The following is a 15,219-nucleotide window of genomic DNA, read 5'->3' on the forward strand; positions in this document are numbered from 1 at the left end:
TGCCAATAAATAACGGTCACATTATGTAAACACCACTGTTTTATTTCGTTTTACCTCCATTCACCGAGCCACATCATTTTACCCTAAAATAGTTTAAGGTTACATATTCCTAAAATCTGAAACCAGTTCTGAGGAATAGTTTTATGCCTTCAGAGAGATTATTTAAATATTAAATACAAATAATGTTCGAATTGAACACAAAAAATGTAAGGATACGGTAATTTGGAAATAACTCGAAGTAAAGGAAATTGAGTGTTACAGTGATTGAAACTAGGAGACGTTGAAAGTCGTCAAGTCTTCTTATACATCACCAAAATCGACGACCAAAGAGAAACATTTGCACTATCAACGTTATCTACTGGGAACAGAAAGATATGTTGCGGTTTAAGTTGCAAAACCGACTGAAAAACGGTCAAATTGGACAACCAATTGAATAAAAACTATCAGCTAATTAGTGGATGGGAAGCTCATCTTTTCGGTCTCTATCGAGATATATCTATAGTTTATTCAAAGATGTTTTGAACATACGTCATCTAAATATGTGATTTCAAAACGTCGCAATGTTGCCGTATCAACTCTGAGTTTTAGTTCAGTTTGGCTTTGACATACAACACATTCTAATCTAAATAAAATATTTAAACAAAAATACTGTTATCAAATATAATTTATTTTAACATTTTGGTAGATCTAAAGCATGTATTATCGAAGGACTTAAAACTACAAATAAATACACAGTTATAATAGTTTGTAGGTTAGGATTGTGTTTAATTATATACACATTGAATTCTTTTACATACCACCTATGAGTTAGAGTTCTATGCGCGTTTTTTTATGTAGTTGTATCCTCCGGAAGGCCTAATCCACTTGATCCACTTATCCACCACTACTTGTTACGCTTAGTTCTTGTGTTTCTCGGTACAGTGTTTCCCTATTAAGACTTTAATATCACTGTATTTTTCCTTAGTTTGCTCTGTTAATACCTGTATATATCTTTCTTGATAAAATTAGATTTAATCACTGCATTCTTCTTAATGCATTTACCATATCTGCAAAACAGTTACTATTCTTTCTCACATAGCATATTTTAACCAAATGGTCATGCATATTCTGAAGAATTATATATGTATATATCTGTACATATACATCTTTTACATTCTACAATAACATTTCCTACAGTTATTATATATTAATTATATACTCATCTTTATTTGTTTCTACTCCCATCACCCTGTCTTAGAAATTAGCAGCATTGAATCATATCATATTCAGAAAGTGTCATTCAAGTGAATAATTAAGCGGTTAATTTCCAATCTATCTAACTTTTTTTCACAATTCCATCATTTGTCAATTCCTTCTTCAGTGTGTGTGATTGAGTTCATCCAAACTGAAGGTTTTATTAACCATTCCTGTTTCCAGCATGAAGTACAATATATCTGCAATGAATAATTAATAAATGTTATGGCTAATAAAACCTAATCAATTGTTAGTCCAACGTTTACCTTTTTCCATCAACTTTTGTTGTCATAACACTATTTTTATTATCATCTTGCTATGGGTGGCCATTGGGTATATTGGTCCCATTCTGAAAATTATCCATGTCTCATCTAAATAGATAAATGTAAGTCTTCTTTTATTTTATTATATGCTTTAGACCATTAGAGCTCTTCGATACCTTTCAGACAGACTAACAGTTTCCTCTGAAATAATTGTATTAAATTATGTTTGTATTCATATATTTAATCTCTGATAGGACTAACGTCATTCGTATTATCACCGACGGTTTTTTTTCGGTGAATTCAAAATTATATTTTTATTTTTTGAGATATTTCAGTGACCGTGTCCGTACTAATATTTAGTGCAGCTGCAACACGCTAAAAATATTTTCAATAAAAATCGCAGCTAATTTTTAACAGTAAAAATGCTTACCTCTCTAACGAATTTTAACTGGTAAGAGGTCGCCTGCATTATCTCGTTCCTGTTCGAAGTAACTGATCGAACTTATCAGACAGCATTGTGTCTCTTTTTAACTAGAATAAAATGAGAAGAAAAATATTGTCTGAATCTAAAACGAATTTTCAAATTGCGGCAGGCAATATATTAAACATCTTGATGACGTATGTACAAAACTACTTCGGATAGACTTAGTTTCATTTACATAAAAAAGACAGCTGTCTTATAAGTATTTTTAATCATAATACAGTAGTGCCCAGATCAATATATTTACTGACTGGAGCAGCCAGGAAAATAACATTGTTCCATTAATTTATAAGAAGATTTTCCTGTTATATCAAACGGGCAATTAATAATCAATAATCAGCTCTAAAATAAAGAAAATATATATATGGACTTATATTTTAGAAATTAATTTATATTCCAAAGAAACATTAACCAAAATGACATTAAAGACCAATATTCCCATTAAAAACGTATATAAGATTGTATGTTGTGATTAATTCACATTAAATTTTTTAACTGATAAATCTATTATTTGCGACTTTCAGTATATTCTAATAATTCTGATAACTGTAATTCCCTTGTATTTCCAAACATTTTAATCAAAAATATTTAACAATATAATGGGTATTATTGATATTATCAATATTATTGATTCATATATACATTTCAAACACTGTAATATAGTGATATATGGGTCATTTTGATCGGTGAACTTTTCTAATAAAAGCATAATTCCGTCACTGTACAATTTTCACAAATCTCTTTTCAAGCCAACTTTACTCCATTAAGAGTTTTCAAACAAGTAATTCTTGCTTCTGGCTGTCTGAATTCTTGCAAAATAACTAAAGTGTTCTAGCATCATGATGATGGAAGACAAAGCTTCATATATTGATCAGTTCTGTTCATTTCAATTGCTTGTTTCCATCGGATTAATAGTTTACTGTAAGCCCAAACACTTAACGTTTTTCCGGGCTTCTACCACGATCTTTTCCAGTTTGAATTACTCCATGAGCGTCCGCTGTATTTAATTTTTTTTTTAATTTAGTATTCGCTGAGGTAAACCATTATATTTTACATTATAGACAAACAAGTGTGTGATTATTCAAATAGGGTTGAATCATATTAGTAACTAGTAATAATTGTGGAAACCTACCTGCGATATTAAAATTATTTGAGAAACTACTGTTAGAACGTATTAAAAATTTAAAGAAATACCAGTTTTCCACTTTGGATTTCGAAATCACCACTCGTCAATCAACCAAATACATAAAGTAACAACGGTTGTTGAAAAGGCATTCGAATAAAAGGAATATTGCTCTGCAATATTCCTGGACGTCTCACAAGCTTTTGACCGGGTATGACATTTGGGATTAATTTACAAAATGAGCAAATTGCTACTGCCGAATTACTGTCAACAGCTGGAATCATACCTTTTCGAAAGAAAATTTAGAGGTATTCTCAACACTTAAACCTATTTCGGCTGGAGTTCCACAGGGTAGTGTCTTGGAACCACTCCTTTATATCATCTTTATACTGCTGATATCCTATTAACAAAAGAAATAGTACTTAGAACATTTGCCGACAACACAGTTATCATAGCAAAAGAAATATCTCTGTCTAAGGCTGTAGAAAAAGTACAAGTAGTGGTCAACAAGATCTACAAGTAGACTACAGGCTAGAAAATACAGTTTAATAGCTCCAAATCAGTCTGTATTAATTTCGTGTTGCGGCGAAATGACAAAAAGATAATTATTTTGTGTTTCTAGATATGAAATAGAACAAAACAATTTTCACAAATCTCTTTTCAAGCCAACTTTACTCCATTAAGAGTTTTCAAACAAATAAGGCTGTCTGAATTCTTACAAAATAATTAAAGATGTTCTAGCGTCATGATGATGGAAGACAAAGCTTCTTATATTCATCAGTTTTGTTCATTTCAATTGCTTGTTTCCATGGGATTAATAGTTTACAGTAAGCCCAAACACTTAAAGTTTTTCCGAGCTTCTACCACGATCTTTTCCAGTTTGAATTACTTTATGAGCGTCTGCTTTATTTCTTTTTTTTTAAATTAGAATTCGCTCGAGATAAACCATTATATTTTACAGTATAGACAAAACAAGTGTCTGATTATTCAAATAGGATTGAATCATATTTGTACAGATTAGTAACTAGTAGTAATTGTGGAAACCTACCTGCGATATCAAAATTATTTGAGAAACTACTGTTAAAACGTATTAAACCATTTATAGAAATACCAGATTTTCAGTTGGGATTTCGAGGTCACCACTCGACAATCGACCGAGTGTACAGAGTAATAGCGGTTGTTGAAAAAGCATTCGAAGAAAATAAATATTGCTCTGCAATATTCCTGGACGTCTCATAAGCTTTTGGCCGGGTATGACATTTAGAATTAATTTACAAAATGAGCAAATTGCTACCGGCGAATTACTGTCAACAGCTGGAATCATACCTTTTCGAAAGAAAATTTAAAGGTATTCTCAACACTTAAACCTGTTTCGGCTGGAGTTCCACAGGGTAGAGTCTTGGGACCACTCCTGTTCTGATCTTTATACTGCTGATATCCTGTTAACAAAAGAAATAGTACTTAGAACATTTGCCGACAACACAGTTATCTTGGCAAAAGAAGTATCTCTGTCTAAGGCTGTAGAAAAAGTACAAGTAGTGGTCAACAAGATCTACAAATAGACTACAGGCTAGAAAATACATACAGTTTAATAGCTGCAAATCATTTCGTATTAATTTTGCGTTGCGGCGAATTGACAAAAAGATAATTATTTTGTATTTCTAGATATGAAATAGAACAAAACAATTTTCACAAATCTCTTTTCAAGCCAACTTTACCCCATTAAGAGTTTTCAAATAAGTAAGGCAATCTGTCTGAACGCTTGCAAAATAACTAAAGATGTTTTAGCATCATGATGTTGGAAGACAAAGCTTCTTATATTGATCAGTTCTGTTCATTTCAATTGCCTGTTTCCATCGCATTAGTAATTGACAGTATAAAGTTTTCAACACTTTCAAAGCTTTCCTGGACTTCTACCACAACCTTTTTCAGATATTGTCGTATATAATCTACTTTTCATCACTCATCATCATAATTTTACTCATGATACAGTACATTTTTCACTATTAATTCATATGGAACCCAAGTTTCGAGCTTCATTTGGTATCGACTCTTACGTAAATAGTTCAAAATAGTTTTATGGACAGTATTTAGTTCTATAGCCATATCGCGAGATGAAATCTATCAAAGATTTTCATCAACCTTTTCAACGATTGCATTCAACGATACTCTCTGATGAAATTGATGATCACCATATATATCACATAATTTTTGGTGAGCCTGCATTGTATTTTTCCTTTTTTAGAAATTACCTTTTGAAATAGCCATTTTCTAAGCAGAGTAACTTTTGAATGATTAGACCGCTTTTATACCCAGAATGTTCTATTGATTATTAGTTTCAAACACTCTGTAGTATGGCTTCTTCGAGTAAGTATTACTAGAATTATACAGCTTGAAAGCCGACAGATAATGTTATGTATTCCATATGTTTTATAGAACCGTTTGTTTTTCTTTAACCTTTCTTTTTCACTCACTCTTAATCTGTCATATTTATTGATTGTCGGGAACCAAAAAAATAATCACTGTACTGGCTCTACATCCCTAATAATTGCAATACTGTTCTTTGTCTGTTTCTGTCTATACTTGAAGCCTGAAAACCTGATTGATTGCATTGAAAAGTAATTATCAAAGTTTTTACAAAAACATATAACATTGCAAAACTTTATAAACGGATAAAATGCGAGCTAAAACGATATTTTGCACAACCGTTTATTTTTTACATTCGTGGTTTATAAGCGAAAAACCATTGAACTCGTATTATGAGTTTAAATTATTTCTTAAACAACCTTGTACCAATAAAAGTAGGAGTTTGTTAGTTCATACAGTTATATTTTCTATTCATCATCTGCTTTCAGGATGAGATTGTTTTAAGACATTTATATTGGGATCACAGATAAGTCTCCGTCTTTCAACAAAATAGCAGCCCGTCGCAATGCTGCCACATCAAATGTGATTTTTGGTTTACGTTTGTGGTTTTATAGCCTCTAATTGTTATCACTAATGTTTTGAAGACATTTGGCAACCTGGCACACCAGTTCGAACTGCCGAGAATTTTATAATATATTAGATCAGGTTACTTCTGCGTCAGGCATCAGATGTTATTCTATATCTTTTTAACTAGAATGAAAGTGAGTAAATGAGAAGGATACTGCTCCGGGTTTAATAGGACTAATATTTATATTTAGAAAGTTTCATTCAAGTGAATAGCTAAGCTGTTAATTGCCAATCTATCTAAACTTGTCAATTTCTTCTTCAATGGGCCTGATTGAGTTCATCCAAAGTGAAGGTGTTATTAACCAGTCCTGTTTCTAGCATGAAGAACAATATATCTGCAATGAATTATTAATAAATGTTATGGCTAATAAAACCTAATCAATTGTTAATCCAACTTTTACCTTTTTCCATCAACTTTTGTTGTTTTAACACTATTTTTATTATCATCTTGCCATGAGTGACTATTGGGTATACTGGTCTCATTCTGAAATATACATGTCTCATCTAAATAAACAAATTGAAATAATAAATCCAAAATGAAATGAAAAAACAATGTCCAGAAGTTCCATTTAAAACCTATATTATCCGACAGCGTATGAAGTGATGTTCTATATCCCTCACAGAGCTGTATATCTCTAAGATTTCTATGGATACTTTCCAGACCAACAGTTTCCTCTGAAATAATTGTATTAAATTATGATTACATTGGAAAAACTTACTGTCTTTATACATTTCATATATTTGATCTCTGATAGAGCTCAGCAAACTAAATCAACTTAATATTTAACATTAAAGATGGTTTCCTCAATAACGAATCTTACTGGCAAAAGGGGTCCTCCATTATCTCATTCATGTTCGAAGTAACTGATTAGAACCGCAAACCATTCTGTCTAGTTTGGGCATTTTCAATCAAAATAAAAAGCAGCGAGTGAAACTGTATAAAAACAAGCAAAGCTAGAATAAAATGAGAAGAAAATATTGTCTGGTATTAAAACGAATTTACAAATTGCAATGGGCAATACATTAAACATTTTGATGACGTGAGTTTACTGTTATTTTGAATAGACTTTATATTACATTTATTTCTATTATATTGTGTAACTATTATTCATTTCAGTGACTCATTTATAATAATGAAATTAGATAAACTATTGCGTGAACATGTCTCGATAACTTTTTTATCGATATCTGTTAAAATGTAATTGAAAATCAATACCCATGATATTATTTCGCATTCGTTTTCTATATCCATATCTGATAATTAATCAGACTAACGATAAGACGAAGAATCAACTTAAAACACGCTATAAGATATATCAAATGACGACTGTGTCGCCAGGTCGAGCCCGCTGGACGTCAGTAAGACTGGATCAATGAAGTTTGTTTTGATTTATCTAACGGTGTATTAATAACTTGCTGTGTGGCGAAGATAAAATTCTAATTAACCAGATGCAATATATCAGACACTGAATACCAGGTGTTACTTCAATTAGTATTGAATTTCTGTCATTTCCTGGATGTTTTTGAAGAAAAACTTTATATTTTTTAAGTCAATAAACTATTTCCCGTCATCGTATTGTGGTTTACAATTTCTGGTCAAAATGTTATGTGGCCAAAAACTTTCAATCCGTTTCAGTCTCCATTAATTGAAAGATTCTTTAAAAATGTTGAGCAACATTGATCTCGTTTTTACCAACGAGGGTTTAACTGGACTGGACCTACTGTGTAACGTGGGCTCCGAACCACGTCTCCGGAGGTCTCCGGTCATCCTAGGTCATCCGGTCTTTACTAGCGTGACTGAGATCATTTTTCTTGTCGGATTTTGCACTCTGATTTACGGACAAAATGTAATCACAAACATAAATTTACTACCATGTCACAGCAGGATTCGAACCCGCGACTATCGGTAGGCGGACGGTCCTGTCACCATTACCACTACGCTAACCAAGCCGGCTTGAAAAGTTGTGGGGACTGTAAATCGGATGGAATGTAATTTAATTATAATAAAAAATGATGTAACTACTTTTTTGATCTCATAAATAACTAAATCAAATGTGAAATAATGGCGATAAAATTATTAGAAATCGTCCTCATCAGACTCTAGCTCTAGAAGTTATAATATAGCAGGATCCATGGGTCTACTTCGTTTTGGAAGAAATTTCCTTAAACTTCGTATATATGGATAGAGTTAAAGCAAGAGGCAGTGAAGAATTCTAGTATGGTCTCTTCTACGCTTTCAATCTTTCAATACCCTTTCAAATCTTTATTCCTACATTCTTGAACCTTTTGATGTTGGCCGATAGGACAAGTACAATAATTGTGTGGACACCAGCTGGCCTATAAGAGTAGTCGTATACTCCTACGTATATTCTGGTCTGGATTTTATAGCATATGTTTTTTATAACATCTTTATTAGAAGTGCTTAGTACAATCTTAATTATAAATTAATTTATTACTACTTTTCCTATGTACTTGGATTAATTAAAAAGCAAGACGAGTGCGAGAAAATACATCAGTATGTATTCCTCAATTATAAAATTATAATTGTTTATTAATTATTAACTTATAGCTATAGTTTACACTAATAGTACACACTAAATGTTCACACAAGTTCGTATGGTTTTGTTCGTTTTAATCTCCTGACATCCTGCGCGCTGTCCAGCAGTTGTATTGCTTCCACGTTAGTATGCTTTAGTAATCTGCTTTCGTGTTTCAAGGCGAAATCCTGCCCAACTTCGCAAATCCATTTGATTTCCAGGTCATCGTGCAGTTCTTCATTGGTTACATAGCGATAGGCATTGGTAATCAATCGAAGAACCTTGTTTTGACAGCGCTGTATGACTAACTGATTTGAATTTTTAGTGCAACCCCATATTTGCATCCCATAGGTCCAAATTGGCTTTATAATTGTATTATAGATCAACATCTTTGATTTTAGATCAAGTTGAGAGTATCTTCCGACTAACCAGTATAGTTGTTTTATTTTGGTTCTAATGTGTTTTGCTTTTTGTCTAACGTGATGCTTCCAATTTAATCTACCGTCAAGATGGATTCCAAGGTATTTTGCTGATTCTGCTTGAGGAATCGGGCATCCATTGAGTGTTTTGTAGCATATACTTTAAATTTTTGTTCTTTTTTTTGTTACAGTGATTATATATACATTTATAGATACGCGCTAACAAATATATAGAAACACTGATTTATGACAAAGTAAATCCAAGTTTGAATAGAATCTAAGGTGATATGCTCAAAGATGAAAATGTCAACAATAAAAGGGGATAAAAACGGACAGAAAATTGTTGTTATAAGATACGTTAAACCTTTAGATACATTTTCATGGGGGAAATAAAGCCGGAAGATGTTGGAAATGCTGCTTCACCTTCAAGTCTTCACCTCAAATTATATTTACTTTCTTTAAAGTTTCTTTAAAGATTATGTTAACGATTTAAGGCTAGAAGAGGCTTTCATGAGGAAACCTTTCGAGTAATGACTATTTCAATACATTCAGATATTTAACATTCTGACTCATTCTCCATTTCGTAATTCACCAGACATGGATAATAAAATATTTTTAATAAAAAATTGAACCGACTTTAAGAAATAAATAAGGAACTCACTAAAAAGTAAAAAATAATCAAACGTAGATAAATAACACAAAAAAAGGCGATTTAAACAAAATATGTTCATAATAATCGTTATAACAATTAAATAAAAATAAAAAAGACCTTATTTAACCTATCCACTACACGTATTTTATATTCTACACTATATTCACAATTCAGTTTAATACCTATCTAAATCTGTTTATCTATTTCCAATATTATTTTAACTACTACCAACTGATCACTGTGAAGTCGGCGCCGAACCCCAACAGTTATATGATTTTGATTTGTTTTGTTGCTAATTTAATTTTGTGTATTTTGTCATTGTCATTTTATCAATGTCACATTATTTTTTTGTATTGTTTGGGTTCGGCGCGGATTCGTTAAAGCCGAATCCGTTTTAATTTCGTTTCAAATGTAGAAAACGAATACTCTTAATAATTTTAAGGAGGTATCTTTTATTCTGTTTTATAAACTTAAAAAATAACTTTAGCGAGATTTAATACTATTACGCCTAGCCCTAACCTTCAAAAGATGCGTGTATAAATTTGACATCTGTCGGCTCATTTGTTTGTGATTTATAGCATTTTGAATGACGCAACGTTTGTTATTATAAAAAAAAATGAATAAAAAGGAATTTCGCGTGTTGATAAAATATTGCTTTTTATAGGGAAAAAATACAGTTGAACGTAATAAACCCGACTTTTTGCGCCGATATGTGACAATGGATGAAACATGACTCCATCATTTCACTCCGAAGTCCAATCGACAGTTATCTGAGTGTACTGCACACGATGAACCCACCCCAGAGGGTGGGAAAATGCAACAGTCGGCTGGCTAGGTTATGGCGTCTGTATTTTGGGATGCGCATGGAATAATTTTCATTGGCTACCTTGAAAAAGGAAGAACCATCAACAGCGACTATTACATAGCGTTATTGGACGGTTTGCAGGACGAAATCGCCAAAAAACGACCGCATTTAAAGAAAAAGAAAGTGCTGCTTCACCAATACAATGCACAGTGTTACAAGGCAGTGAAAACGATTGCAAAAATCCGTGAATTGGGCTTCAAATTGCTTCCTCATCCACCGCATTCTACAGATCTATTTCCTGTTCTCAGATATCAAATGAATGCTCGCTTGGGAAGAAATTTTTGTCGAATAAAGAGGTGATCGTCGAAACTGAGGCCTATTTTGAAGCAAAGGACAAATCGTGCTACAAAAATGGTATCGTATCAAAAAGTTGGAGGATCGCTATAATCAGTGTATCACCCTTGAAGGAAATTTTGTTACTGATCTGACGGCTATTCCAGGTTGCTCGATTTGAGCGTCTTTCGTTTTTTTGGAATATATTTATTTGTAGCGCATATTACAGACAAACATTAGGCCTAAAAATTCTTCCTCGACATAAGCTTTAACCATGCCAAATTTAATAACCACCCCTTCAGCCGCCCCCGTTTTCTTCAAAAAGGGAGGCAAAAGTTTCGCTAAGCCGATTAATATATAGATTTTAATTAAACCAAAGTGTGTTCCAGTTCTAACCATTTATTCTAATCATTAATTGCTACACCTATTATTAACTACAACTTAATTATTTATTACTTCTCATCAATCCTACATGCGATTAATACAAACTGTTTTGTCTCAGGCAGAAAGGACCTCGAATTCTGGCGACGCTGAAGCGGGTACAGCCAGCAACCGAAGATCGAAGAAGACCAGCCCCTTGGCGGTCATATTGAAGATATTCCTGCAGGCCTTCACGATGACTTTCTTGGCTGAATGGGGTGATAGATCTCAACTTACCACAATTATATTAGGTGCTAGAGAGGTAAGCATCATATAGTTTTGTAACGATCGTGCTTGATAAAATCATCTTTGTGTTATAGAATGTCTATGGTGTGATACTTGGTGGTATTCTTGGACATTCGGCTTGTACTGGAGTAGCAGTATTAGGGGGCAGGATGATTGCCCAAAAGATATCTGTGAGGACTGGTAAGCATCTTTTGTTTTAATAATTATATTAAATATGCAGATAGGTGATAAATTTTAGAAATACTATGAAATGTGAACAGAGAGTTTTTTCATATTAAAATAGTTCAAAGCCTGCCAAAAAGCCATCCAAATTAATTAGTGGTCAGTGAGTTTTTGAAAATACAAATTTGAAATAATGGTTGTAAAGTTTCAGTACTGTTTGTATTCAATTTTCAGTTGATTTTCAGCTGTAAAACATACCTTTATCTCAAAAAGATACCTTTATCTGAAAAAGATATCTTTATCTCAAAAAGATACCTCAGGTTCTGTCTTGTTACTCACATTTTGAAGCAAGCGTTAAGAAATGTCTTTGTAGTAAACCTTCTTCAGACAAATCCTTATCGCAATCTTCATAAATTAATATTCTTTTCCATCCTCCATAACCAAGAAATGGAGTTCAAGATTGGATATTCAAGTTCATTTGTGTCTCTTCTTGTCTTTTGGAATGCTCATTCTCATATTGCGTGGGATAACTCTGTTAATAATACATCTAATGTTTGGATTGTATTGCAATATACTCTCAGAATGTTTGAAAATAAGAAAATATTTTGAAAATATAAAAATATCAATTTTTGATAATAGTAAAAAAGTGGTTTCCGTCTTAACATTTAAATATTATACAAAATATTACAAGTGTTTTTAAAAAACTTTTTCCAAACAGAGTAATTACAATGATACCGAACTTTTTTACACTCTTTTAAAAACGTGGATTACTTTTTCACATATCTAATATATTATTTTGCTAAGCAGTGAACTAAGTCATACTAAAAGAAAGGAATTCTAATTACTGAATTAATCAAGAGTTAATATGTTGTGATATGATACAGTAACTAAATGAACAAATAATTAAGCATAACAAATACAAATAAAATTTAGTGTGAAAAAGGAACGAACTGTTTTAAATGAACAACAATTTAAAAAATACAATATTATCTAGTAATGAGTATGTATGTGAGAGTAGAGACTAATCTTTAAAATAAAATTAAACAAATCACATGACTCTGTCAGTAGGGTTTCTCTAAAGTATTCGGTATTTTGTTCCTGTCCATTAAATAACAATATAACGTCTGGTTAGGAGTGTAGTCTAATAAGGACAAATAAAGAATTGATCATCACAATACCATTTTATATATCTCTTTATAAAATTTTATACACCTTTAATATATATAGCATATATTGATAAAAAATTCAATGTTCAGGTTTGTCCGGAATAGTATTTTCTTGTGTATAAAAATTTCATAACTTTCTCGAAGTTATTTATTGTATTTTACTAAAATAAGGAAATATATTGTAATTAGAAACCTTTAACTTTAAATTTTGACTTTGGACTAGTAATAGAGTTATGCATTACATAAATATACGGATACGAATCTGTGAACAGTAATGCGTTAAAGTGCTGAATAGAAGACAAGTCTTTTTCTAACAAATAATTTTCCTCATTTATGTATTAAAACATTTTTAGAAGTAAAGAAGTAAAGTAAAGTTTAGAAGTACATTTTAATTTGCCTAAAAATCTTGCAGTAGCAATGCAATTTGCAATATATAAATGCAGCTTGCAATTTATGTAATATGGTAACAAGAACGTTTTATATTTTGATACATACTTTTGTTTCAGTGACAATCATAGGTGGCATAGTCTTCTTGGTCTTTGCAGTATCCGCATTGTTCTTCGACCCAAATATGGGAGAGTAATATCCATTCATCAACCAACCAACCATCCATTAAGATTAGGTGATATATTTGTTAATGCTTTGAGATTATTTTTATGTTGAAGATAGTCTTTTTGAAACACTTATTTGTACATAGACACTATAGGGGTAAAAATCAGAACTGCTGAGGTGTGTTTGAAACAATATAAATAAATATAGTTCACTAGTTTACAAATAAATAAATAGATACAATTTTGTTTTGGAATTTGGGAAAAATTTGTTTCCATTTTTTTCTCGTTTATTTAATTCCTTTGTAGTGATTTGTAGTGGTTTTTTTTCTGTATATACCTGATCCACTTTTATTTACAATGTGATACTCATTAATCATTCAAATAAAATTGTTTCTAGAGATATACTGTGATATACATTGGATTTTTACCACGTTTTTACCCCTTAATGTATTTGGTTTATGGCAAATTATAAATGTGTACATACCATATATATTCTAAATATAATAATTAAGTACAATTTTTAAAATCTATAACTAAGATGTTAGTATTAATTGTGATGATTTTAAGTACTGTGCTTGATATCATTGACTCATTGATTTTCGTTTATCCTTTAGCCAACAACAGTACTTACTATTAGAAACAAATTTTTGTAATTTCGGTTTTGTTAATTTATTTTATTATTAAAGATTTAATTTAAGAGCCGTCATTTAGTTTTATTTTCTCTATTTTTTATTTCAGATATTTATTCATTACTCGTTCATCTGTATTAATAATTTCTAACAATGGTGATGAAAACATATGAATCTAAAGTTGAAAAGTGTTGATTGAGAGTTTAATTGTAAAATGACTATAAAAATTTTTTAGACTAATTAAACCTAATTGAATTTTTTTATTAGAGCCTATATTTTGTTAGAATAAGGGGCCAATGTAATAAATATACATGTTGAAATTAAAAAAATGTTAAATTAAACAATTGAGAAAGGTGGCTCTACCGATAGTTAAATTTTTACTATAATTTCCGGTAAGTATTATTTTGTCACTATAATATTCCTATTTATTTTTCTCTGTATTAAGGTATCAGAAACTATTTATACTGCTATGTGATATGAATATCTGTGAGACGTGAATGAACATTGGATTGAAGCCAAGAAAACGAAATAATATTACAGTCTAGCTTAAATATTCTATGGCAATCTTTGATTTGTTTAAACTTCCATTTTTAAACCATTTTTCTTTTTTCAATTATTGGTGTTATTAGAAATAACTCTAATTTAGTTCCCTGTGTATTTATGATTCTCCTGATAAGATAATATTTATAGGATTTTACAGTGATCTAGTACATTCATGCATACAAATAACATTATTGGTCATAACATGGACACATCACAGATGGACTCCGGCATACTGCAATAAAAAGCAAATTAAACTGACACTGAAGTGTTCTTCACAAATTCAAATTTAAAAAAATAGACATTCATGTTTCATTCTTTTACATTAGGCTCAAAACAAACTAAAAAAATAACCATTTAAAAGTTACCCCAATACACAAAAAGCCTTTGGCGAGGCTTTAAAATAACATATTTAGAGCAGTTAAAAAAATTTACTGTTCCAATAGTAATTTTACCGTTTTATCTTAAAACCCATTTCTACATTTTAATGTGGACTGACTACATAATTATCCCAAGAAGATGGCACTCTTCAGTTACAGGTCACATTGGCTGATAGGATAAATAAGATTAAATCAACTCATTAAAGTACTGTACCTCAAGGTGCAACCATCAATAATACGACTTCTATGTCGTATAAAGTTTGACCCAGTTGAGTTTTGAGTCGG

At 31.3% G+C, this 15,219-nt stretch overlaps 1 protein-coding gene across 2 annotated transcripts in view; it reads left to right on the top strand.

Annotated features, from left to right (window-relative positions):
* LOC143191428 (putative divalent cation/proton antiporter TMEM165) overlaps positions 1-14,087 on the top strand; it is a 33,490-nt gene extending 19,403 nt beyond the window's left edge. For both annotated transcript variants that reach the window (XM_076396482.1, XM_076396481.1), the window contains 3 exons: positions 11,343-11,522; positions 11,581-11,686; positions 13,341-14,087. In XM_076396482.1, coding sequence (XP_076252597.1) covers positions 11,343-11,522; positions 11,581-11,686; positions 13,341-13,417 — 363 coding nt within the window. In that variant the 3' untranslated portion in view covers positions 13,418-14,087. The remainder of the gene's footprint in view (positions 1-11,342; positions 11,523-11,580; positions 11,687-13,340) is intronic.
* The last annotated feature ends 1,132 nt before the right edge of the window (positions 14,088-15,219 follow it).

The sequence above is a fragment of the Rhynchophorus ferrugineus genome, unplaced genomic scaffold (genome assembly GCF_030347505.1).
Source record: "Rhynchophorus ferrugineus isolate W39M unplaced genomic scaffold, kcgeb_rfMv2 rfM2, whole genome shotgun sequence".
Taxonomy (NCBI): Eukaryota; Metazoa; Arthropoda; class Insecta; order Coleoptera; family Curculionidae; genus Rhynchophorus; species Rhynchophorus ferrugineus.